The 27,529-nt window shown below is 37.6% G+C and overlaps 1 protein-coding gene and 1 long non-coding RNA gene across 26 annotated transcripts in view; one reads left to right on the top strand and one right to left on the bottom strand.

Moving 5' to 3' along the window:
* MBNL1 (muscleblind like splicing regulator 1) overlaps positions 1–27,529 on the bottom strand; it is a 179,709-nt gene that overhangs the window by 37,044 nt on the left and 115,136 nt on the right. For 17 of the 22 annotated variants that reach the window (XM_045903538.3, XM_045903527.3, XM_045903526.3 and 14 more), the window contains 2 exons: positions 5,811–5,981; positions 4,674–4,784 (listed from right to left, as the gene is read on the bottom strand). In XM_045903538.3, coding sequence (XP_045759494.1) covers positions 4,674–4,784; positions 5,811–5,879 — 180 coding nt within the window. In that variant the 5' untranslated portion in view covers positions 5,880–5,981. Of the gene's footprint in view, positions 1–4,673; positions 4,785–5,810; positions 5,982–14,198; positions 15,320–27,529 lie in introns of those variants that run through there. The other 5 variants (XM_045903537.3, XM_045903533.3, XM_045903530.3 and 2 more) reach the window with 2 other exon arrangements.
* LOC123863704 (uncharacterized) lies at positions 15,491–17,297 on the top strand. 4 transcript variants are annotated; one of them, XR_006795621.3, is made up of 3 exons: positions 15,491–15,614; positions 15,997–16,225; positions 16,890–17,297. It is a non-coding gene; the product is annotated as an uncharacterized LOC123863704 (long non-coding RNA). The 4 variants fall into 4 exon arrangements; XR_006795620.2 differs by having other exon boundaries at positions 15,528–15,614; positions 16,000–16,225; XR_006795619.2 differs by lacking the exon at positions 15,491–15,614 and adding an exon at positions 15,676–15,763 and having other exon boundaries at positions 16,000–16,225.

Raw genomic sequence — 27,529 nt, forward strand, 5'->3', positions numbered from 1 at the left:
TTGACAATGTAATCATTAATTGGTCTAGGATGCTTATTTGAAAAGTATAATTTCTTTTAGTTTTGTTTTGCAGTTTTTTTTAAAATACTGAGCTTTCTAAGTTTCAGTACTGTGGTATTACCATGCTGTAATGTTGCAAATATCATAGGGGCCCTAACTTATTTTAATACATTATGTGAAACAGTGTTTGTGATTTTTAAAAAAAATGGAGTATATGTAATAAATAGTATCTAATCAGTATTTGATACGATTTATGGAATACAATTTTTTCAGATTTTTCTAGATTTTACCTTTTTGCATGTGCATGTGTGTGTGTGTGTGTGTGTGTTTGTAAAAGTTGAACCTGCAAGTAGTAAAAAAATAAAGCTTTTTTTGTTCCTTGACAGCACATAATCAAGGTGTAAAAAGCCATGTTTCTGGGTGCACACAACCCTATATAGGAGTGAGAGAAGTCCCTGTAAACAATTATTTTGAATATTAAACAGCCAAAGATTCAGGGGCGTTCCCAACAAATTCACATTACAATCTCTTTTTTTTTTCCCCTAAGAGTGTAGCATATGACTCTAATAAAATAAGAAATACTATTTTAAAGTCTGCTTCTAGACTGACTTGTTGACTGGGCAAATCACAGTGACCACCTGGCTTTATTTTTAATCCCACCTTACCACTTCAATCTAGCTTTACTGAAGTAACAAACATTTACATAAAGAAGACTCACTTCTGGCCCAGCGAGTAAAAAGGTATCAATACATATGGCCTGGTCCCTAAGATTCGGGCCTGTCTGCAAGCTGCTGGAGGAAGCACCGGCCGGCTCCTTGACTGAAACAGGCACTAGATGGAGCACGGATGACGGCCGTGGTGGCCACATTTTACTGGAAATGCTTTCTCAGAAGTGGCCTTATCTCAATCACTAGGTTGGGAAACCTGGAGGGTAAAGCACTAAAAACCAATTTAAGAATTCTAGGTGTTCCTGGAAATGTGACATATGGTGACTTCAAAGCTTTCAGCACTCAGCCACCAACAACCGTGAGGTGGGAACACCAGGGCAGCAAAAGTGAGGCGACGGGGACAGCAAGAGAGCTCCCAAGACTTTTTAGCTAAGTCCGGTAACTTTGCATTTCTTTATCCCTAGGCTACTTCAAATTCATGAAATGCACAGGAATTCAACTTGAGTTATGTACCTCAAGACAGCTAGGTGTGTGTGTACCTTAAGGGGAGCAGACCTCAGACATTACCGATGGCCAAGGCTAAGCTTTGGGAGAGCAGGGAAAAGGCACAGGACTGGAGTGGAAGTGCAGAGCTCAGACACAGCTCTTCATAACCATTCCTTATGCAGAGCTCTTCAAGGGCAATGACAAAAGCCTGGAATCGACAGAACTGCTGAAGACATCTTTCTGGGATGGATCAAAGAAATACACCAGATGCTTCCAAGTTGTGAGCCACAAGATACGGTCTATATTTGGTTAGGTTGCTTAGTTTTCTGGTTGGATTATCTCTGCATCAGAGAGTACATAGCAATGTAATAATTTTTTTTTTTAAAGTAGTACTTAGAAAAAATCCAAATATTTAATTTTTTACATTTGGATAATCAAATACTATAGGTCTTCCATTTCTCTTCAAAGATCACATAATAAAGAGAAATACGATCTTTTTACATTTTTCTTAGGGGCTTAGGAATGATAATAGAATTAATGCCAGTTACTTAATAATTTCTTACGCAAATTTCAGGGAGTAGACACACAGGTAAATTCAATTACTTATTTTCAACTACTTATTTTCTCATCTTATGAAACAGAAATAATTATGAAATTGTTAGGAACTTGCAGATAATAATATATTTGAAACTTATCACTATATGTTAATGAAGGTCAGAGATTTTAAATGAATCAACGAAGGACCCAGAGCTGGTTGGTGGCATATCTCCAATTAGTGTTTCTACAGCCTGAATGCTAGCACCTGAAGAGCTTGGGTTAAAATCTTGGCCCTACTAAGCACTAGCTATGTACCTTGGACAAATTACTTAACCTTTCCAAACCTCTTGTGTCTTTATGAGGGTTGTTGGGAGTGGTGGGGGTTGGGAAGGATGGGGTGGCTGGGTGATAGACATTGGGGAGGGTATGTGCTATGGTGAGCGTTGTGAATTGTGTTAAGACTGATGAATCACAGACCTGTACCTCTCAAACAAATAATACATTATATGTTAAAAAAAAAAAAAAAGGAAGAAGATAGCAGGAAGGGAAAAATGAAAGGAGGGAAATCGGAGGGGGAGATGAACCATGAGAGACTACGGACTCTGAGAAACAAATTGAGGGTTCTAGAGGGGAGGGGGGTGGGGGGATGGGCTAGCCTGGTGATGGGCATTAAAGAGGGCACGTACTGCATGGAGCACTGGGTGTGATATGCAAACAATGAATCATGGAACACTACATGGAAAACTAATGATGCAATGTATGGTGATTAACATAACATAATAAAAAAAAATAAATAAAATAAAATACCTCTAAAGTTGAGAAAATATCATTTACTTTATAGGACGGTTGTGAGGATTTATGATACAAAAAGTAGTGAGTGCAGTAAATGCCCTTAGAGTGTTGTATCTGCCCCCCAAATGGAAGTCCTCTTTCTGCCTCTTGGCTTGGTGCATTTCCTAACAACAGAATAAAGTATACGAAAACAGGAAGCTCTCCTATAAACCCCTGCATTTCCCAAGTCACCTCAGTGTCATCTTCTCAAGACCTTAAATTGAGAGACTCAGTCTCCCAAATTTCTGAAAAGATGAAAACCCAACCGAGTGGCAGAGCAGCTACTGCTTGGTCTCACCGGTACCCTCATCGAGCCCCAGGCTGCCCCTGCTAATAGAGTGCTAGTATATATCCAGCCGTAGGCCCCATTCTATGCTGCGGGCTCTAGGATGGGGCTTGTACTCTGGTTCCTGCTGCCGATTCCTTTGGAATCACAGGGCCAGGTAAACTACCACAAACCTCTGCCTGTCTTCCTTGTATCCAAGAAACTCCTTACTTCATTCTTTGACTCATCAAGTAATTTTTGATCTTGCTATATGCCAGGCACAATAGGAGAGGCTTCCAGATTTGATTAGAACTTCCCTGCTCCTTCTCCCTCTTCGCGTTCCCTCAGCTACGGTTTAAGGGGCCAAACTGGTTTGCCCTAAAAAAATAAGAGGCTTCACCTACTTGACTACAAACCCTGAAACTGCTCAGATACTCCTACCGCTCCTGATATTATGGATCTGCTCACAGTATCACCTCCTTCGATAGAACCCCTGCCTGGGCTGGATTCAAGCGTGTGCTGTGTCTTCGAACACTAATATCTATACCAGTGGCCATGCTCTTTGAGTGGCAACCATGTTCTGCATTGGTCACCTGGCAGCTTCCTGCCTTGTTATAATCCCTATTTGTTGACCCAGAATTCAAATTCCAGTGAGCAGCTGGTTATGACCATCTCATTTATTTCTGAATCTCTGTATGATTACTCTCATCAGCAGGGCTGACTACACAAAGGATCTAAAAGTCTCAGGTGGGATTCTGAAGACAAATTTCCTGGATTAAAGCCTTCTCTACAGTCATTAAAGCCTCAAATGTTTTAAAATTGAATAATTAAAATGACTGCTATACTTATTACAAAAATGTCACCCTGAACCGAGTATATTTTTAGACTATGATCTCAGGATGCCTTTAGTAGAAGGATAATTCTGCATTCAAATCTAGTCATACCAGGGAAAATTAACATAAAACCCAATGTGCTCACAACTAATAAAAATAAATGTTTTGTCTAAGTAGAGAATTTTCCAACAAAAACACCAGGACATGTGATTTGTCTGCTGGTTTCAGAAATTGTGATTTCGTGATTTCATGCACACCACAAATTTGTTACTGTATTTTACAGACATGAGCATAAATGTTGTTTACAGTCTGTCCCAGGATGACCCCTATGATGACCCTGGAATGGCCCTGAGAGTAAAGCTCAAGGACTAAGTCAGGAGATGGGCCAAGACTTCACAGTGAGGAGCTCAATGCCATCACCAGCACTGTTTCCGGCAGTATAGGAATTAACACGTGCTGACCAGAGGTGCTTCCGGTCACTGAGAGGGTAGAGCCTGATGGTTAGCAGCCTTTAAATGTTTAAGTGGAACAAAATATCTCACATCAAGGAGAAATCTTAGATCAGCTAAAGTAGTAGCCACCCCAAGGATTTATCAGATCTCTCTGAAACTGTGTGAGAGGGCCAGCTGTGAAAGACACCTCTTGTCCTGTATTTTATGCTAGCGAGAATGACTGTCTTTTTTCTTTTTTAAAAGATTTTATTTATTTATTCGAGAGAGAGAGAATGAGAGAGAGCAAGCACATGAGAGGGGGGAGGGTCAGAGGCAGAAGCAGGCTCCCTGCCGAGCAGGGAGCCCGATGCGGGACTCGATCCCAGGACTCCAGGATCATGACCTGAGCCGAAGGCAGTCGCTTAACCAACTGAGCCACCCAGGCACCCTGTAACTTTTTTTTTTTTAACCACATGGAAATCTTCATGCTATCCCAATGCAGATATAATACTAGCAGATGCCACAAAAATAAATTTAAGATACCATATTTTTAACTGAGCCCCCAATAATGGAAAAAAATATATCAGGTTAAAACAGACACAGAATTATAATATTCTCTCACCTCAACTGTATAGTACTGATAATTGGTATCACTGCCGATGTGATATGGAGATCCCTCCCACCTCGAAATGCAATCCCCCCCTCTTTTTTGGAATGATTGGTGCATTAAGTTCTAAGAGAGAATAATAATTACATTGAGTTCAGGTGTTAAAATGTATTAGGAAAAAAATTAGTTAGCACACATGCTACAGTCAGCATATCAGAAAAATGTGGGTCTTCACATTCCCACAACCCCATAACAGTGCATATAAGTTACTGACATAAATTACTGACAGATATATTCCGATCATTACGAATTTTAACATGCATTTAAATACATAATTACTATATCACAATCAACATCAGAATAACCTTTTGTAATCTACAATTACTTATGATAGTAATCTTACATTTTTATGAATAAATGTGAGTAAAGGTTATTAAAGTCATTTATCATATACACTCCCCCAAACTCCAAATAAATAAATAAAGATATGTGCTCAGAATCAAAAGTTATTCACATACACTGCTCAGTAAACATTAAATCTCTATGACCACCTACAGTTTAAAGTATTTAGCTCTTTGCTTCAAAGCCCTGGGAGTTTCTGCCTCTCCTGATTAGTTCTCTTTTAATGCATGATATTGACTCACCACTGTCAAAATTTTGCTAGCATTTGTAACTACAAAATAATTTCACTTTGAGTTTGAAAGAATAACAAAGGCTCCTTTTCAATAAAGAAAATGATGCAAACAGATTCTCTTCAAGGAAGCAGGAAAGGAAAAATTTTTCTCAAAACTAAAGATGATCTATACCAAATTTTAAAAATATTATTACCATTAAAGGAGTCTGAAAATGCACATGGACTATATTGATCAGTTTGATGACCATTTTAACTCCTGCAAATCACAGGATTTCATGTGAAGAGAATTTTAGGGGGAAAACATGCCATAAGTAAATTTCCACATGATTTAGCGAGAAGATGAGTATCTTCACAGTGTGAAAACTGTTTCAGGCTTTGCTTGGTAATTTTGTTAGAAAATGCTAGACACCTGATACTGTTACCTATGTTCACTTAATCGAGTGCACTCATTACTTTCATACTGAAACTAAGCACTTGGAATTACAAACTTCATGAATGAGGACTGAAAACGTGCTTACCACGGGTTGTAATGGGGCACCGGGCATCATGGCATTGGCTAGTTGCATTTGCTGGGCCAACATGGCCATGTTCTTCTGCTGAATCAAGTTATTGCGCCCATTTATCTCCAACTGCGTTTTTAAGTGTGGGGGTGGATGAAGATATTTGCAGTTCTCCCTGGAGCAACGACCCTAAAAAAAAAAAAGCAGAAAATACCATTTAAAATACCATTAGACCAGCAAATCTTAAAAAATAAAAATAATGCAAACCTACCACCTGGATCTACCATGGGTTTCTAACACACTGTATTGTCCATATCCATTTATCATACATTTAGAATAAGTAATGAATTCACCCAAAAGCATTATCAAAATGAGGTGTTAAGACATTTGAGAAAGTCTTAAAGCTTAAAGAAGTTCCCTTCTTTTAATATTAGCACTAATATTTCTAGGTCCAAGTTTAAAAATCTACAAACTGCCAGGGTAAGATTAAAATAAAGAATATGAAATGAAGAATAATATTAGCTCCTTCCAAATCTCCTGGTTAACTTTAATGAACCCAAGAGAAACATGAAGTTTTAGCATCTATTTTTATTTGTATTGAGTTCTAAGGAAATGAACTTAAGAGGATTCAAGGCACACTGTCTTCAGTTAAGCACCTTTACGAGTATCTCATAACAAATAAAATTAAATTACTACTAAGCTTTACAAACCCATATATTAAGAAATTTGCAGGCGAAAAAAAGAAAATGCCCATATGTTCCCACTGTACATAGAGATTAGTAAGTATAATGAAACACTGGTGGAAAACGTAGCCTTTAACCTTTCAAAGATAAATCTAGTCTCCACTGCCCAAGAGCTATAAAACAATAGAAAACAGACATATATACCCTTCAAAAGATTTATAATGTAAAATGGAGAAACAAAATATTTAAAAAAAGTAAGAAATGTGAATATACCCTTCCTTTCGGGACATTTCTTTTCATCAAAAATATGTATTAAAGTCTGTAATATGAAATAGTGTATAAGGGATTTATTTCATACTATTTCAATTCTATCATTCCACTGTTTCCATATTATTTCAATATGTTCTCAAGTCTTTATAATGAAAGGTCTTATCAATTATTACCTTGACAACTTCTTTCACCAATAAATCTAATTAGAACTGTTGGGGCGCCTGGGTGGCTCAGTCGTTAGGCGTCTGCCTTCGGCTCAGGTCATGATCCCAGGGTCCTGAGATCGAGCCCCGTATTGGGCTCCCTGCTCCGCGGGAAGCCTGCTTCTCCCTCTCCCACTCCCCCTGCTTGTGTTCCCTCTCTCGCTGTGTCTCTCTCTGTCAAATAAATAAATAAAAATCTAAAAAAAAAAAAGAACTGTCTGGGAGGGTCAAAAAAAAGATTCAGTTGAAGCCATCAACCACTTTTCCTGAGCTTTCTTTGATTTTTCTAAGAAAAATCCATTTGCCATCATTTGACCTTATACTGTAAACTGATGCAGCATGCTTGAGTTTGTGACAAAAATCTTGTCACAGTCCTAATTTGAAAGATCTATTTCTGGCTTGTTTTTGATTCAGTTTTTTAGGAACAAGTTTCTGCAAAGGGCTAATATCATAGGATACTGCCTTTCATTTTAGCAAGCTTTATGTAATAAAGCATCACCAATAATGTTTTAAATCAGAAGGTGGCAGAAGACAGTAGTTGATACCAAGAAACTGTCAGGTCCCAAGACCTAGGGTAGAGGCCTAGGTCTCCCATCAGCAGCAGGAACTGCATACAAAACTAACTTTTTTGTCTCAGGCCTTTTATGCATTTCAAAAATGCTATAAAACCTACACCATACGTTTCTTATGAAGATCAGAGGAGATAATGTATATGTCACGCCCTTGGCCCTGCACGGCACTCTGTGAGCAAGGTAAAGGTCAGGAGCTGCTATTTGCCACCACCCCCACCCCCTTTAATCATATACCCAACAAAAGAAAAACAAAATATCATCATGAAGGTAATTTTTATAATATCTCTTAGTTATGCCTATTGATATGTTCACAAAGTAACATTTATATATTTATGACTTATTCCACAGGAAATCATGCTTGGTATCTGTTGAGATCATGAGCATGTTATTAGCTTGAAAGCATCCGGATGAAAAGCAACTTTTACCCAAAAACAACACTTAAGAGTCACAGGAGAAACCACAGAGAACGCCTGGCCAACATAAATAAACTCATGGCTAACATGTGGTATGATCTCAGGGCTACCCAGTTGAGGTGTCCTAGAGAAAACTGCTTTCTCTCAGGACAAAGAAAAATTTGGCTCTAAGAGAAATTCTGGTTCTCAGTATCGCCACATTATTTTTCATACTAATACTGGATCTATTTAAGTGAAAATAGGCAAGATTATATCCACCCCGAGGATTCGGTTACTGTCAATTCACTCAGATCAGTTTCTATAGCTCCATAAATAGCACAGAAATAGCCCTAGGCCTTGAACTAGGCCTGGCCAACACTAACACTGATCTTCCTAAGCTCTTCATCCCAGTGCCTCCCGACACACAAACCACTCAGCCCCTCCTCCCTATTAACACAGCTCAGATTGAAATAATGGAGACAAATCATATTGCCCTATATACATTCTGTGTCAGATCATGTCAAACCTTTCAAGAGAAGCTCACACCTTTGGTTTTCATTTTTTTATTTATACTTACTCAGGAAAAATGCCATTCTAATTTCTTACATATGCTACCTTTCTATACACAGCTTGATTTGACTGCACTGAAACTTCACTTTCAAAAGCTATGTTCCTAAGAATCAACTGAGGATATTCGGTGAAAAGGTATGCAGATGAGCAGGCCTCTTCCACAGTCTGTGGTGGTAGCTCTGGGGGAGCCCAGAGATCTGCATTTTAATAGTATTCCACATTATTGCTATATCAGGCAAAAAAACACTGCAAAAACACAATTCTGCAAAGCCACGTGAATTTTCCATTGACATGTGTGGGAAAAAAACCAGAGTAGCCTCTGCAACTGACGTTAGATAAACTCAGCTTCCTAGGGAGTTCAAAACGTGTTTAATGCTGGCTATGCTGCTGAATAATTGTGGTTTGACAAATAAAAAGGTCAAGAAAAAGTCAGAATAAACATCCTCTTCTAGAGGACTGCCTAAAACTCTGGAGAAAATCACCAGAATACCTTTTGTTGAGTTACGGTGAACGTGCCCACTGGTACTCTCCATGTTCGTCCACAGTCTACACCTGAGGTCCCAGCACCATACCTCAATACGCATTTGCAAAATGAATGAATGAACACTTCTTAATAATTCCTTAAAGATGAATTCTACTCTAACTCTGTTCTGGAGACAATGAAACTAATAGAATGAAAACTAACTCTCAATACCAAACTTTGATTCTGAGCTGTACTAACTTACGCTTTTATTCAGAGGCCAGTAATTTGAACACCCGATAAAGTTTGCCATAATAAAGGGAGGAAAGGTAACAGAAGGTTCATAAGTTCACCAGGGATGAAACTAGATTTGTGTGGAGATGTGATGTATTTGGTGTCCTAAAATCTATACAGTCACAGTACATTCCAAAAATCTAAGTACAGAAATTCAGTCAGATCTAGCGCTCATGTATGCAAATTTGTATAAAGGGACTATATTCTAAATCATCCAGAGATATCACCTCCAAGATACATTAAATTGGGCTGCTAGGAGTAATGCTAAAATAGAAAGTAGTTTTTATTCCGTTTTGATTGCTCTATGCCGTTCTACCTGTTGCCATATAATCGTACACTCTATACAACATAGCTTGGTTCGAACTGCAGAATAGCAGCTTTGTTATTTCCTTACTGTGTGACCCTGTAGGAGTTAAATTCTCTGAGTGGCCATACCTTTTCGGTAGAAAAGCAGCACCACCACTGATTTCACTCGTGATGTATAAGGGTTGAGCAAGACAGTGCGCCAACTTCATTCATGGCTCCTGATATAACAGGCTCTCAATAAACTAATAATAAACAGCAGTTGCTTAATTTAGCACTGTATCGGTTAAAAGTACTAAAAAAAAATACAAAAAGGAAACCTGTGACAATGCATGTCAATCATTAATAATATAAGCTTGGCCCTTAATCATCATTCTGCATTTGCCACATCCACTACGGAAAATGCCATTCTAATACATTTCTTATAGTGTTATATTGCTGTCGTTTGCTTTTGTTGATTGTACTGACATTTACTGTCAGTGAGCTAGCCAGCTGACTAGCAGGCTACTCTATAGGGTCTATACCATAAATACCTTCGACGCCACTCAAAATGGCATTTTATAGGTTAACTGAACACAGAATTCAAAGACATCATTGTAATGTACATACTATATATTTTAAGGGAATGGAGGAAGTTCAGTAAAGTATCAATTCAGACTAAGTCCATTTTTCTCCAATATTTTTTCTACCTTACCTTAAAAGTAATCTTTCCAAAAAAGTCAAAATTTTCCCCTTATAGTCTTAAAAGTCTGTATGAGACCAATCATGGTCATTCAAGAGATCAACTCATCAAGTCTTTAATTTCTGAAGTTATAAACTGTTCAACTGTGAATTTAAGGATTTTTCTCATCAGCTTTTGAAATGCGTACGAGTTTGTGATTATAACAAAGGAAAATGTATGTTTAGATTAACTGTGTGAGCTTCAAAATAATTTTTAAACATCTTAGTTTAATAAAGTGCACTTTTTAAAATTTATTTTAAAATATTTTATTTATTTATTTGAGAGAGAGAGAGGGAGAAAACGAACAGAGGGAAGGGACAGAGGGAGAGGAAGAAGCAGGCTCCCTACTGAGCAGGGAGCCCTACATGGGGCTTGATCCCAGCGTCCTGCAATCATGACCTGAGGCAAAGGCAGATGCTTAACTGACTGAGCCACCCGGGTGCCCCAGTGAAGTGTACTTTTAAATAATTAATAGTATGAGCATATAAAGTGCATATCTAAAAATTGTGTGTATGTATACAGAGTATATGATGTATATAGTGAGATGTAAATTGTAGAATAAAGATAAAACTGAATAGAACTACAGATGGCAATTTAGAGTATAAAAAATGGTTTCTGAGCTATTTTTAGTATTTATTTAAGATCAAAAATGAAACACCTTCCTTAGAAATCGGTGAAACCTAATAAACTAAAAATTCAAAATTCTATTTGGAAATCAGACAAACTGAACTGTTTATAATTTTTCTACCTAAAATAAAAGGCATACTGTGATTATGAGGTCAGAATATAAAAAGACATCTTATTAAGCTGCCAAATGGTAACTATGTGGTAGAATTAAAATTATTCGGTCATATTTGGGTAAACTCTGGAAATAAAGGGGCAATGAAAAAATTGTAAGGCTACCAGCTTATACTCATAAGTCGTTTCCAACTTTCAATGGAAATACTGGTTTTCAGGAAAAACTGTTCAAACTGCAACTATTTATTTCAATTGTTAAAACAAAACCAGTATTTCCTTTGGGACAACTGAGATATACAAATGTTTTTGAAACACTCTCTGGAGATACTCATTGCTCAGATATTGGCCAGAAACTCTGGCAAAGGAATTTGGTAGCTTCCTATTGAAAATCCTTACTTTTTTTTTTTCAGCTAAGATGATAGAAATATCTCACAAAAATTTTGCCAAAGGGGAAAAAAAATTGGCAGTCAGGAAATACTGTTTCATGCATTTCCAAAAATGTTTCTTACGGTTCTACCATGCTAATTTATAATTATCAATTCTAATACAAGGTGAACAAATTTACATATACAATATTTTAAAATCACAAGCATCTAAGTGGTAGGAAATTTATGGCGGTTTAAAATGTGATTAACTTTTAGAAAAAATTATACGCATGCACACTCATATACACTCACTGTTTTGTTTTCGTTTAGGTGGACAGGAGTTTGATTAACTCTAGAAATTACAGTTTATTGGCTTGCAAATATTGGAAATAAATTAACTGTACCTAATACACAGGGTATTGTTGCTTTTAAATGTATGTTTCTTTACAATCTACCCGTTTCCATAAAGGACTTGCTCCAGCTTACAAGAACAAACGCATCCTAAAAGGAAGCTCAAGCTTTCTCAATCTCAACACTATTGACATTTTGGGCCATAGAGGCTTTGCTGTGGAGCTAGCTGTTCTGTGCACTATAGGATGTCTAGCAGCATGCCTGGCTCACTAAATGCCTGCAGTACTCCTGTCCTCAGTTATGACAATGAAAATTGTCTCTAGGTATTGCCAAACCTCTCTAGGGGTGAGGGGGAGGCAAAATCATCTCCAGTTGGGAGTCAACCACTGCTTTAAACCTAACGGAATTTAATAGGGGCTGTATTAATCTGCTTTGGTTGCCACAACAAAATACCACAGATTGAGTGTTTTAAACAACAGGAATTTATTTTCTCACAGTTTCTAGTAAGAGTGCTTTCTGGCTTGTAGACAGTTACCTTCTTGCTATTCCTCAGACAGCCTTTCCTTGGTGCATGCACGAGGAGAGAAAGTTTGTTCCCTGGTGTCTCTTATAAGGACACTAATCCTATCAGATCAAGGTCCCACTCTTGTGACTTTAATCTTAATTATTTCCTTAGAAGCCCCATCTTCAAATACAGCCATACAGGAAACAAGGCTTCAACATAAGAATTTTAGGGGGAAGCAAACATTCAGTCCATAAAAGGAGCACGCAATTAAAAACTGCCAACCCAAAGTTATTTGTAATTAGCTTTAAGTATTTTCATACTACATTTAAATGTCTGTCAATTTCCTCGAACATAAGATAATAGATTTGTCCTATAAAACCTGACTCAAAAAGAGTGGGTGGTTGACCAGTTATTCCTTCTAATTTTGTCGAATTCTAATAGCTATGGCTTCTAAAAATTTTTAAGGTATGAACATGTGAATTTCAATGCTGATTTTTCTCTAATTTGAAATTAAAACAAATAAAGGCTGTGGTATGTAAAAAAGCAAATAATTAAATTCCAAAATCATATTAATAGCTCCATTCACCTGTTAACTAGAATACTGGCTATGCTGACTTTAAGGGTAAGTAACATTTTCTTGGTTTTACTTCCCTACAGAAAGTTTTTTTCAGGATAACTAAACATGAGACATATAGCCCCTACTTTGGAAAAGAAGCTGCTGAGAAAGATAAATTAAGTAGCCAGAGAACCCAGAAAAATAACAAACGACTTCTGACCACCACCTGAAATTCCTGTGGACCCACTGCATAATGTTTTTAGTCATATGCAAATGTATACATATATATGTAAGTAATTACACACACACACACATATTCACCCAAGTTATGTACCTATTTCTGAGAGCAGCATAAGTATTACAAACTTAGATTCTGTTCATGTTACAAATTTAAGAAACCTAGAATATAAGACTTAAAATTTACATTTCATGTTTTATTTGGAAAAACACATAAGGACTTATAGAAAGCTCCAGAATAAAATCCCAAAGAACACTGAACTATCATTTGGTATAAATCCCTAATATAGTTGAACAGATATTTTCATTTTTTTCCTTAGAAAATCTCCATGGAGATTTCACTGATTTTATGTTATTGTTTTGTTTTGATGTGTTTTATAAAGTGTACTATACTATATATATATTGTGTGTGTATATATATATATATATAGTATATATACTCTTAATAAGCCAATACCATGTATTTACTATATTTTAGTATAATATAGTAAATATATAATATTAACATGTTAACAATAATTTTTCTATTTTATTTTTATTCTCAAATATTATAGCCCTTTAACTCAGATAACAAAATGGGAATTTTGTTGTTGTTGTTGTTGTTTTTGCACCCTGTACCTATTTCAGAGTTTTACCATGCGGAAAGATAAATATTCTTTACACCAAACACTACTTTTCCTGTTTTAATTTCCTCATTGGACTTCCAGGCCACACCAGGAACAAAGGTTTAGCATTCCTACAGAACATGAAGAAAGGAGTCAATTCTCCTTTTATTTTGGTGGGCATTTAATAATCTCTAGGCTTCTAAACTTAACATGAAGTAAATACAGTAACACTAATCAATATTTAAAGCTTAACTTTTTAGGTGTAAATTACTATACATTCATTCAATCAACATATGGCCAAATGCTTAGAGCTCAGAGGTCAGCACAAGAGCTGGGAACATTTTCTATCAATGAGAGAAAAAAGCAGACATTTATGAATGTATTTTTATTGAAATAGTCTCAATTTCTTAAATTATTTTACCTGAGATTCAAAATATTTTCGAATGAAACACAATAGAAGGCCAATTTAGATTGTTCCCTTTCTTGATCCCATAAAAAGTTCATATTCACACATACACTATGGCTTAACAATGACAGAGACTGAGAGGAAAAGAAAGAAAAATACAAACCCAGGTACCTACACACAATCTGTTGAGTTCAAATTTGTAATTTTACCATGGCCTGAAGGAATGTAACAGACTCTGTTTCACTCGGGTTAAACATTTTCTCGTCAGAGGCTAATGTGATCTCAACCCAGCAATTTTAGGTTTCGACGTTTCTAGCTAGTATTCAAAGGCTGTTCTAGGCACTATTTCATAGAACATTCCTAAGTGTGATGATGAAGATTCTTGGACATTAAAACCAATGGTGACATTTACAATATCCCAAAATATCCTCAATGCTGACGCAAACTCAACGTACTCTAACTCAAACATCGGGATACTATGACTTTTTTCCCAGAGAACTTAGGAGCTTTAATTGCACAACTCCCATTAATCATCTTGAACATGGCATAACTGAAACTCTACACATCTCAAGAAGTATTATGTAAGGCATGAGAGTCTGAGGAAGTGGGGAAAGGGAAAAAGGCAACAAATCACACACATTCTTGTGACAAAAATACCACTCCTTTCTCCAGCAGCTTTTGTCTGTGAGAGATCACATATACATACAACTGTGACCGCAACAGTTACATCAACACACAGCTTTAGCTGACAGTCATCTGAAGAAATTTTAGTCTCTTCAGTGAGGGCCCACAAGGATCTTATGTTAAGAAATGTTTGTGATGGGATGCTGTAAGAAGAAATGGGCTCACCTTTTAGTTACACCCACCCGTGGCCTCTCCTCTACCCCGCAGAATCCCACAGAAGTGTGTAGCCTACTGTATGAAGTTAAGTGAAGGGTTTAATTGGCACCTACTGTCTGTCCCTATTCCACAGTCTTCCTCCGTTCCCAACATGGGTCTGGCCAACATCCCTGAGTCAAACCAGAGTCTCCACGACCTTGTGAAAGCCCAGTGACATTTGGTAGGTGCCAGCATCATTAAACAGTCCAACATTTCTTGGCTGCTTTTTTATGGTATCATAAAATTGGAAATGTCAGGTCACTATGTTTCTATTATTTTTTCAATTGTCTCATTATTTTTTCGGTACAGCAACGGTCAGACTTCTAAACTGTTTGTAGCAGAAACACTTCTGAAGTTTTATGGCATCCAAATCAGACACTCTTCGATCTTGGCTAATAATTAAAAACCCTAGCACTGACATAATAAAATTTAGTGCTCTATTTGTAGCACATGCCTTCCAATTGAGAAATACAAAATGTTTTAGAAATAGTACCCAATTCATCATCATACCATTATTAGGTGGATTACTACATGACTATATCTGTTATATTTCTAAGGATTTCCTAAGCGTAAAAAGAAGGTAAATGTCTCAAGTCAATTGCATTTAATTTTTTTCCTTAACAATCTTTTGGAAGACTTGTTTAAACAGTCCTTTACAGTCCTAGTGCATTGGCAACGCAAAAGCCCTCCATCTTTAAATACCCCTCCAAAGGTATGTGGGGAGGAGATGGTGGGGGTGTGGGGAGGTGGCTGCTTGTCCAAGGGCACATAACCAAATGAAAGCAGTCTAACGACAGAGCTGGCACTGTTCACCACCATGCCAGAGAGATTCATTCGTGCTGATGATCACTTTTACATCATGTATGTATGTTTTTCTAATCATTACTCACACTAAAACATGGATGACTCTAACCAGAATAGGTCAGAGCCAAATTAATGCATCCATCTCTGTTGAGGTCTACAAAGGAAAAAATGTTTCACAATATAACAACTGATTCTGGAGAAGACTAACCCACATGGTATTTCCAAAGTAATGGAAAGCATTAGATTCTTTTATAAATTTCAGTTTATCTGTCATTTATTTTTTCCTTCAGCAGGACTTATACTATAGGGTCAACAGCAGAAAATAACTGAACACCAGACAAGTTAAGATTCTGCTTCACGCTATCCATTTCAACAAGACACCTAGCAAGGCAAGAGGTTCTTGGATTATCTATGGATTCCCCTGACTGGCCTCTGTGATTTGGTTATATCACAAATGGATTTTTGGATATAACAATGGATATACCAATGGATAATGGATATATCACATATACAGAAAAGGTGAGTTTATATAGAAAAAAAGAATATATATATTCTTTATATATATATTTACTGACTTATATAAGTGTATATATATATATGTATATATAAATGTATATTTATATAAACATACATAAATGTGTATCTATATTCTTTATATATATAAAATGAAAAATAGAAGTTAGTGATATAGAGAGGACGACCGGTTTTAAGGAATAAGTCTTTTATTCAGCAATATAAAATAAACTAAAGAAAATCAAAGAGGTAAAACATCTTGGTGCAGTTTAATAACACTATCACCTTGTATTTCTATGAGGCATTTGCTATGTTCATACCTTCTAGATACACATACCTACAAATATAAGGTAGCACTATTTTTACATACCTAAAATAAGATTCATTATTAGTTATGATAATCTTAAAAGAATAATATTATGCAATATTTTTAAAGTCCCATTTCAATATTTCCATTGTAAATCTTTCAGCCAAGTCCACTAGTTGGGATACTGTATACTATGCATAGGATTAGTGCTTAATTTTCTCAACTGTAACAGATGTCCAAAATTTTGTTTGTCAATTGCATGCAGAAATTATTACACTATACTGCTCTTTAAAAACCTTTTAGAGAAATCATCGTCTTTGCTGAATATCAAACACTTTTTCTTTCCCCCAATTTTTCATCCAGACTCCTCTGTTAACCTCTGGGATTCCCTAACTGAAAACAAATGTTGTCGCTTGCTGACCTCACAGATCTGATCTCAAGTCCAGCGATTAAGTGCTACTTCTTCCCATAAACAACAATGACAGAGCACGAAGAGAGGGTGAGGCGACAAAGGTCCTCACCACTGCTGACCACTGTCTCCTTCAGACAGGTCAACTTTGCACTTGAACAAAATGTGCTCAATGACACTGGCTCTGTTCCTGTGGGGAAAGCGCTCCCCTCCCCCCACATCCCCATGACAATTTGCTAAAATTGTTCACAGCCATCAGCCCTCTCTCAGACTTCAGGCTGCAGCGAGGAGAAAGGCAATTGGCTCCTGAGCCCAGAACACATCTCTATTGGATGCTGACTGCAGCAGCATAGGCAGTAAGGGTGAAAAAAAATCTCTTGAAGAAAAAAAAGCATCACAACACAGGCTATCTGAGCCTGGCTCCTTCTCTCACCCCACTCCCACCCCCGACACTTCCACCGACTCTCCAAGGCACGTCCCCAAATATCTAAAGAAATGACACTCCACGAAAGTTACTTAAAAATCATCACTGGGAATAAAACAGGAATTTGGGGAAAGAATTTTGAGAAAGAATTCATGTTTCTAGTATCCTCCAGTAGCTTTCTGAGAAAGGATCCATGTTCACAATAAACAAACAAGTGAGGGCGCCTGGGTGGCTCAGTCGATTAAGCGGCTGCCTTGGGCTCAGGTCATGATCCTGGAGTCCCGGGATCGAGGCCCGCATCGGGCTCCCTGCTCAGCGGGGGGTCTGCTTCCCCCTCTGCCCTCCTCCCTCTCGTGCTCTCTGTCTCATTCTCTCTCTCTCTCAAATAAATAAATAAAATCTCTAAAAAAAAAAAAACAAGTGAAACAAGATGTCTGTGAATTATGAAACTCTTACAGGCATCTATAAGAAGACTCTTTTTAAGGCAGGAGGGTATTGAAGTCATCACTTAAACAGAGGCACTTGAAAAAGCTTCATCATCACAAGGTTGCTCTGTTCTCAAAGGCAATCAGAGGCTGCAGAGCATATTCTTAAGTGCTTATTTAAGATGAAAAGTACAGAGATGTTGGGCCTCACAAGAACGCCCGGCATGGCAACACCGTTTTTTAATAAGCCGGAATGTGAACCTAAGAGTTTTCGAAAAGCACAGGCTGCTGTCACCTGATGTTTTTCTCTTGCTACCATATCAACAACATTTAGGCTGAAAGCCCCGTCTGCTAAACACCAGGCTTGGATGCAGTGAGTAGAGCAACGTATGCATGAATTTACTCCCTCCCTCTGGCTAAAGCAAGTGCTTGTTAGTAGCGATTCCGTTGTTTACCTTCCTTGGTACTTTGCGCATGCTTCTCTCCTAACAGAGTCACACGGCTTTACTGTGCATTGTTTATACATCTTTCCTCCATGCCAACTGCCTCCAGAAGGCAGTGTCATGTCTCACCCTCGTGCCCACCCTCTGGGCCAGGCCAGTAAGCCCAACAACTGTTTACCAGTGAATAAGTCCTGCCTGTATTTCAGAAGGTAACATATTCTGTCCAATAACGTTCTCAAACATTCCTTCAGCATCTTCTCCAGGACCTCTACCAACTCACATGCTATAGTCCCATTTTCTCTTCATCAGTTTTATTTCCCTTCTTCCCTACCTGTTTCAGGTAACTTCTTACTACTGTTACCCAACCCCATCTTTGTACTCTGCTCCGCCCACCCAGATAAGGAATATGGTCACTTGTTGGATTTATCTGTATCCTTAGCTCGTAAGCTTCTCATATTCAGGCCTTAGAAATCTGCACACAGGAAACGTCCCAGGACTTGACATAAAAAAGCAATTGAGCCCCAGCTCAATGGTTAACATCACATGAGCTAGAATCACAGAGTTGTTTGTTCAAATGCCAACTTCGATACTTATTAGTAGTGAGATTTTGGTTAATTATCAACCTCACTAAACTTCCAACTTCCTCTTCTATAAAAACGAAGATAAGAATACCATCCTAGGGATGATGTAAGTATTAAAGGAAAGAATGTACACAAGGGCCTCAATTATGGTCTGGTACTCAATAAATGGACATCACTGGGCCTTTCTCACTCTCCTAAGTATGTTCTTTACATCCCTGGAACCTTGCAAACCCTGCTTCCTGTTACTCAGTTCCACTTCTCTGGATAAGCTTAAAAGCACCCTTTCTCCTCTTCCTTCAACCTCCCCTTTTCCAGAGTCCTTCAGCTCACCATCGAGTTAGAATCTTAGCTTCTAATGAACTCACACTAAGCCTCTAAGTAGCTGAGGATGGCAATGTACACAGTCCAGCACAAAAAACACGCATCTAGAGCCAAGGAGACCTGGATTCACTGTAATTCTTTGCCCACTGGCTATGTGACCTTATGCAGGTACTCAACTCCTAGCTCAACAGTACCTTCGTCTGTGATATTGCATCCAAGTAACATAGCTCCTGAGTGGCTGTGAGAAAGCTTTCCCAGTGCCCAAGGTAAGAGCCAACTAATGCTCATTTCTCTTACCATTAGGAAACGGGGCATTGGTATTTTAAAAGGAGTTGATAATAATAGGGAATCATTTTCTTAAGTTAAATTTAATTGTGAGAGGTGACCCTTTCAAATGTCACTTTCTGGGGACATTTTCTCTCTCACTGTCCCTCCCTTCCTCCTCTTTACTTTCTTGCCAGAGAGAGAAAGCTCACAGTAGTGAACTCAGCACCTGTCAAATTGTATTACAGGTAATTTCCACAAGTCTGTCTACTCCTCTAGATTAAGAACTTGTTAAAGACAGGGCTAAATCTAACTGAGCAACCTAAGCATTCTTAGTAAATGTTTGTAGGATGAATAAGCAATTTAAGAGACAGGAGGGCATTTCCCGTGTCCCAGCTATCACATCACTGCAATGGTACCGTAAGGCCTAGGCCACTGGTCCTCAACCATGGCTGCACATTATAAATAATACATTTCTATACCCAGCATCCACCTCCAGAAATTCTGATTTCATTGATCTTGGCTGGGTCCCAGGCAAGCTCCCAGATGATTCTAATGACTGCTTCTCTGAGGACCATTGGTTAGTCTATATATACCAATCCACATTCTCACTTACACATCAGTCACAACTTTTTCCATAGTTCCTGCAAACCCAGTGTTTGCCAATGACTCCAGGACAACTGCTAATGTTATCTGACTATCCCTTGACTGATATTTCTGTTTCTAACCTGTCTGTTTTTCTCACAGCTCCTTCCCTTTACAGTGGTGGAAAGGGTGCTCAAGGGCAAGGACCGCACAAAAAGAGCTACTACCTTTCATTCCCTTGGGCCTCGGTGCCTCAGACCAGCACCACCTGCTTCTGAACATCTTGTTCATAGGAAGCAAAAGAGCTCATGGGAAAAAGAGGGTCAAAGGATCTGTGTCATCAATGTACCCATGAGAGCCCTTAAGTATATCTGTTATATACTCAACATTGACGGTACACTAAAGAAAGAATGTATCAAAGATATTGATGGCATTTTAGATTACTAATAACAGCTCCTATATAGTTTAGTTTCATTCTCATCCACTGAGGGCTAGAGGTCTTAGGTGGGCTCCTAAGTTATCTTCACAGTATTGCTTTTACGACTCAATTGTAAGTTGCCTATGCTCAACTTAAAATTTTCATAGCTGCAGTAAGTATTTATGGACGTAAACTGGCATGTTGTAAATTTTCAAATAAGATATGAGGTCTCCACAGGATTACTACCATTTGCTTAGGAAGACCATTACAATGGATAGAATCCTTACCCTAATGGTGACCTCCTCTGTGTCCTGTTCAGGTGTAATTACAATGTCTATCGTTAACTCTCACAATATTATCTATCATTTACCCTCAGGACAATCCCAAGAAGTGATTCTTATTAGCCTCCGATAACAAATGAGGAAACAGAAGCTTTCAGAGGTTAAATATCCGATGTAAGGCCCTACCACTGTGAAGCAATGAAGTTAGGAAGTACTAGACATGTCAGAGCCCCCATGCATCCCACTGATGGGTAGGCAGGGTATGGATGGCCTAGATAATCTAGGGGCTGGGGGTAACTTTAATTTGTTGTTGCTGTTTGCTTGCAGATGCAACACATGATTTTACAACAATCCACAGAGAGAAATTGGAAATTGGTATGTCCCAGCCCATTAGAAATTATCAAAAGTTAAACAGAAGGTTTCTTTTGTGTTTCTTGCAATAATACCAGAGCATACAGAGTCTATGAAATTGTTCTAAAAGAGCTAGATATATATCAGATAAGAAATACAGTGCATGCGCACAGACACACCTACATGGACACAGATGAAAGAGAAAGCAGAACAAAACAACTGATTCACTGTCTCTTAATCAAACTGAAAAGTAAGCTAGAATATAGGCAATGAATGGATGAGAAAGGAGAGGAGAGGAGAGGAGAGCTGTTGCCTTGTCAATTGTTGTCAAGGGGTTGCCTTGAATATACTTCACCTTAAATCTTATTACCTTCTAAAATGACTCATTTATACATTTATTCATCATCCATTTGTTGAGGCCTCTCATGCTCTCAGTGCTGTGGGGCAGTGAAGACAATAAATGAATCAGACATTATTTCATGAAGAGAAATAAGGCATGCACCTAAATAACTAGAATATAAGGAGGGAAGGGACACTCAGTTAAAGAGTTCTCATAATTTGAAGGAAAAAGAGAATGTTTCCATTTAGAAGAATCAGATAATAGCTTTGAAGAAGAGGTAGAATTTAAACATGAAGAGTTACAAAAGATATCCAGGTAGAGGAAAGAGCATAGTTTGAAGCATCGATGACAAATAATACATTTATAGTAAGAGATGTGAGAAAGAAGTGTGAAAAATAGGCTGACTCTAGTTTGGGGACAGTTTTAAAAACTGAGTTACAAATTGTCTACTTCCTTCTGTAGACTGGGGAGAGCCACTGAGACGGGTCGGGGACGTTATCAGCACATAGGCAAAGCTGTACTTCATGAATTCATCAGACAGGAGGGCGGGAGCTCCTGAAGTGGCCACGAGCCGGGCAGGGGAGACCAGTGAAGTAATTACTTTAACAGTCCAGGCAAGAGCTAACACAGACCTGACCATTTTTCAAATAGTCTCCCAGACCCATCTTTTTCACAATCTCCCCCCTACTCCTATTCTAACACGTGCTAACACACACACATTCTCTCTCTCTCTCTCTCTCTCTCTCCCCCCCCCACCCCCCAGCCATAGCGAACTGAACTAAGTTCAGTGTCTTTCACAAGATATCACTTTGACCATGTAGATCCAGCTACCAAAATACTCTGCCCTTCCAGGTTTTTTTGGCCTGGCTAACTTGTAGTTAGAGTTAAGAGTGGAACTCCTGTTAATCTCACCCCCTTCAGGAAGTTTTTGTTTTTAAACTTCATCTTTGTTTAATGTTCTTCTGGCTGATTCCAGAGCATTCGCTACACTTTATCATAATTACATGTCAGCTGCCTGTTTCCTTCACTAGACCAGACTCAATGAGAGTAAAACCATGACTGTTTATTTTCCAGTTGCATTCCCAAAACAATACCTAGAATAGCATCAGGCTCATAACAGGTGTTAAGTCATATAGGAATCTTATAAAGCAAGATGTACATTACATACTATATATATAATACATGTTTAATAGACATACATACATAGAACATACATTAACTATATGTCTAACTTTCAAACATACATAGAACAGTGCTTTTTCAACACCTAGCAATGTTTTGAAAATTGCTTACTGACTAACTGCCAAATTAAGCTTCATCATTTTACAATTTCTTGCAACTTAAGAGCAAATTTCTGGCTCAATCATTAGTCCATTATTCTGTTTCATTGTTTCCTTGTGCCAAGATAAAAACTGGACTCCACACTACAATCACATCAGAAAAGAGTAAATAGTAACTGTAATATGGATTACTCAGATTGGAAAAGGTTACTTAGAAACTTCAATATGGAAGGTAGCTTGGCAAAAATTCTGAAGCACTGCTCAAGAGACATACCAATAAAGTGAAACTAACTTTTGCTTTCCTGTTATAGTATTTCTTTTTTTTTTTTCCCAAAGATTTTATTTATTTATTTGACAGAGAGAGAGAGGGAGAGCAGGAACACAAGCAGGGGGAGTGGGAGAGGGAGAAGCAGGCTTCCCGCCAAGCAGAGAGCCCAATGCGGGGCTTGATCCCAGGACCGTGGGATCATGACCTGAGCTGAAGGCAGATGCTTAATGACTGAGCCACACAGGCACCCCTGTTGTAGTATTTCTTGATAGAATAACCACTTTACAATTTTCCTGATTTCATAAAAACCCAAAACAATAATAATTTTTAAAAAAGTTCATGTTTGCCTCATTTTTATTCTACCAGTAGCTGATACTGGTAATTTTAATGTAGCTTTTCTGCATGTGACATATTCATCTAAAATATTTGAAAATAACAATTTTACTATCCACCCTAAAAGAATCCTATAATATCATGAAATCAAATATGAAAAGCCTTTCTAAAATTAAATGGAATTGTTCTAGAGTGGTGTAGTAAATGCACTAACATAAAAAAAAAAAAAAAAAGAACTAGCAATATATTCCTACCTTCTAAACAATATTTCCCAAACGATTTCAGTGAGTCATAATTATGTGATTAAGTTTCACATTATCCAAAATACATTTAAGTCTCAATGTGCAACTATTTTTAGCTATTTCTGAAATTGTTTGTTTTGGTTTATTTCATTGTTAGCACTCACCTGTAAGTCAAAATAATTTCAAGTTTCATTTAAAACGTTGTGGTTCCTAATTTACAATAATTTTCTCTTGTACTGATTTAGGGCAACTGTTTTTGGTTTGATTATTTTTTAAATAAATTATGCTCTGAAAAGGACCATTTAGTAAGGCAGTTTATTTTTTAATATTAATCTCTGAAAGAGAATAAAACTAATAATCAAATGGACTGATACAAACAAAAAATAATTCCTCTTAAAAGCAGTATTCTACTTTATAAACTGCCAGGGTTTTTATAGAGTACACTAGCTTATATGGGGCAGGGCACAGGTCCCCCCCTACCACACCCCCCGCCATCATGAGTGAGTGGATGAAATTACTGGAGTCCATGCAGCATGCAGCAGGAAAAGATTTATAATGCATTAGTCAATGCAGTTATTTTAGGGAAAGGTTAAACAGAGTACCATGGAAGGACCAAGAAACACCTTAAAGAGATTCAAGTAAAACTACAAATTATCAACAGCTCTATTATTTATGTTCAAAACATATCATCTATCATTTGAGACTAAACAGCTCCCAAAATGATGATGTTCTTAACTGCCAGATTTTAAAGTTGGGGAAACTCTCAGGTTAGATCATCCATTTCTTTTTTTTTTTTTCACTGTTTAAGGAATTTTTATTAAAGCAAAAATTTTATAATCTAAATTGTTTCCTTGCTCAGTTATCAGTTCTGTTATTTAAAACAGAAGTGACATTCTGAGCTATTCCACAGTAAAGAATTACAAAATTAAAGAAAGGAATGCTTTAAGTTTTTGTACTTTGCTGAAAATTCTTTTTCCCAGGGTCTATAAAACATTAATTTGTTTTTATATTTTACTATTTCTTTGTGGGTTTTTGTTGTTGTTGTTGTTGTTTTAAAATCAATAAGTAATCTAAGACTAGAATTAGGTTTGCTAGACCTGGCATTTGCTCGGTACATAAGGTTCGAAGTTTCCTTTCCTTTTTAAATTTATTTTATATTTTGTGATTTTTTTTTCCCATAATGTTTAAGTTTTTCGATGTTTAGGTATTTTTCTTTGGTGAAGCATGAGTTTCTTTTCGTGGTCCCTGATCAATTTTAAACAGCTGGAACACCAGTGGTCCTGTTAACTGCTTTCTGGGCACATCATCCATTTCTTAACAGCACATCACTACTACTACATGGGTTTAACACTACCAGTGTTTTCTCTTTGTATAGTTCTACCAGCTCACTACTTACTGTGGGAAACTTTGTCATTTCTCCTTTTGTTGTCTTTCCAATGATATATTTAAAAACATGTTATAAGCCACCCCACCCCCCATGTTTTTCCTCAGTGTGTACCTATGGGTCCACTATGTAAAAACATCTGTCAATTCACCACAGACCATTTCTTATACCTCAGTTTTCATAAATAAAACGCTGCACACACAAATGAACAGATAGATTGTTCATCAAAATAAAGAGATTATCTCCAAATTCCCTTTTTGAGAATTTTAGTCTACCTCTCTTTTATCTGACTGCCTATCAAAACACCCAAAAACCAAAAGGAAAGGTCGTGTGAAAATAGTATGAAAAGAAAAGGTGGGGTGGGGCGGGGTGGACCATAAAGCCTGCCACAGGGTATATTTCAGGAAATAGATAATCAATACTATGAAGTGTCCTTCATACTATGAAGTGCTACCAAAGTGGACAAAGTGCAGAGGAAACCATGCTGAGAGTCAAGCATTTTCACAAGTATTTTCAATTAACCTCACAATAACCGTATAAGTAACTAGTATTAACCATGTTATGCCAATGGGGAAATTAAGGCTCACAGAAGTTAAATGACTTGCCCAAGATTACTAAAGTAGCAAATAAAGTTTAAGTCTCAAATTCAGGTCTGATACCAAGTTGGAGGATTATGTCCTCTACAACACAGCTGGCTTCCCAGGAATCCAAAGAGTCAGAGGACCTAACAGGTAAAATAGCATCCAGGTAGGAATTTCAGGCCATTCGATGGCCTTGATTGGGATGAAGGCTTTATTCAGGGGAGGTACATTCAGAGAGTAAAGGCTGTGAAAATGAGGAAAGGAAAACTCATTCAAAATGGAGTTGGGAAGCCATTAAGGGGAGGGGGCTCTCATGTACAGTCACCGAGCCCAGCCTGTATAGTTCGGCAGGAAGAAGGAAGACTTCCTCTCAGCCTGGCAACAGCAAGCTGCCCTGGTCTGCAGCCAATGAGAAGCCACCACCCGGAACTCTCATTTTCCTCCAGTGAACTTTTGTCACAAAAACGCCTCCCAACTTACTCCTTTCCTTTATAAAGGGATGCTCTCCTCCATTGCTCTCCAGACTTGCTAATGGTTTGCAGAGTTTTCCTATTCTGAGTTGCAATTCCTCTGCTGTTTCCAAATAAGCTAATTTGCTGCTCCATAACCTTCGTTGTTTAATGTTTAAGGTTGACAAGGTGAAGTAAGTGGAAGTAACCTAAATGCTTAATTAGGAAATCTACAATATAAGCAAGGATAATCCATTCATTGAATGTCTTTGCTGAGGACTACTTGAATTTCAGGAAGACACTCCATGGTGAAGAGGACCTAAGTCATAAGGATATAGAAAGATCGGCACTCATTAAACAAATCAAGAGTAATGGCTGTTCCTGTGGTTTTATGGTACCCAACAATCCAAGACAAAACAGTTGCACTAAACTATTCAAGTGGGTTAAAGGTAAGCTAGTGCACACATGTCCTCCGTGAAATTTATTATATACCAAAAGAGAAGAGAAAAACAGATTTGAACAATTATCAGAACTACCATATCTGAGTTTACAATAATTTATATTACTCTGTGAAGAAATGAAAATGTACCTAGTCACTCCATTACCCCTCAAGCAACAAAATATCTGCTTTGAAATCTTGAATTTATAAAACAAAAACATCTGTCACAAAATAAAAGCTACATATCCATATTTTTTGTTTTATAAATTACGAACACAATGGTTAAGTAGAAAGTAAGAAAATTAAATGGACAATAAGGGGAAAAAATATTACCACTTATTGTCTATGCTCCTCCAGACAGAGCAGTAAACATAACCTACCCAACTAAAGTCCTCCCAGAACCAGCCTCCACAGGACTGTTGCTCCTGTTTATCTTCCTCATAGCACTGGTCCTACAGTTATATTGCTGATTTATATGTTCACTTACTGACTGATTCCACTAGGGATGTAAGATCCATGGGGGCAAAGCCTTATTTCCCCTAGCTCACAGTAAGCCACAGTGTTAGCTAAAAGAAAGAACAGGTCTCACGTTATCCTCCCCACGACTTCAGGATGGGAATACTGTTAACCTCTTCTCCCATTTGCTGACAGGAATTCTGAGATCTTGTGAAATTAATTCATACAAAGTCACAGAACAATTAAAGCAATGGAAACTCATCTGCCTGATTTATAGGTACTATATAAACAAATTTGGCAGGCTATATTTAGAACAAAGATAATATCAAGTTGAAATTCAAATAGCCAGTAGTGTTTAAAATGCAGCAATTAAGAAAACAATCTCTAAGGACTCTTTCCACTGTATATAAGTACAGTCAGACAGACTTCTTATAGCTGCCACCACAATATATTTTGAGTTACACTATGGATTTCACACAAATTGACTATTGACAATTGACTACGTCAGTTGTTATGAACTATGTATCGGTATGTCATAGTCGATTTGTGTGAAATCCATAAACAAAGTTGTCACAAACAAAGTTGTCTATGTTACCCTTTGGAAAAATCTCAATTTTGCCCCAAAGTATCAGTGTTGCCACTATAAAGATAATAGCAGGTCTCCGTAGTTCTCACTTTGGATGAAATTGTGAAGAAAATCTATCTGGTAATTTTGATTTTAAAAGCTAT

Source organism: Mirounga angustirostris, unplaced genomic scaffold (assembly GCF_029215605.1).
Source record: "Mirounga angustirostris isolate CCGP_5_RB_7025 unplaced genomic scaffold, mMirAng1.0.hap1 SCAF_1, whole genome shotgun sequence".
NCBI classification, from domain to species: domain Eukaryota; kingdom Metazoa; phylum Chordata; class Mammalia; order Carnivora; family Phocidae; genus Mirounga; species Mirounga angustirostris.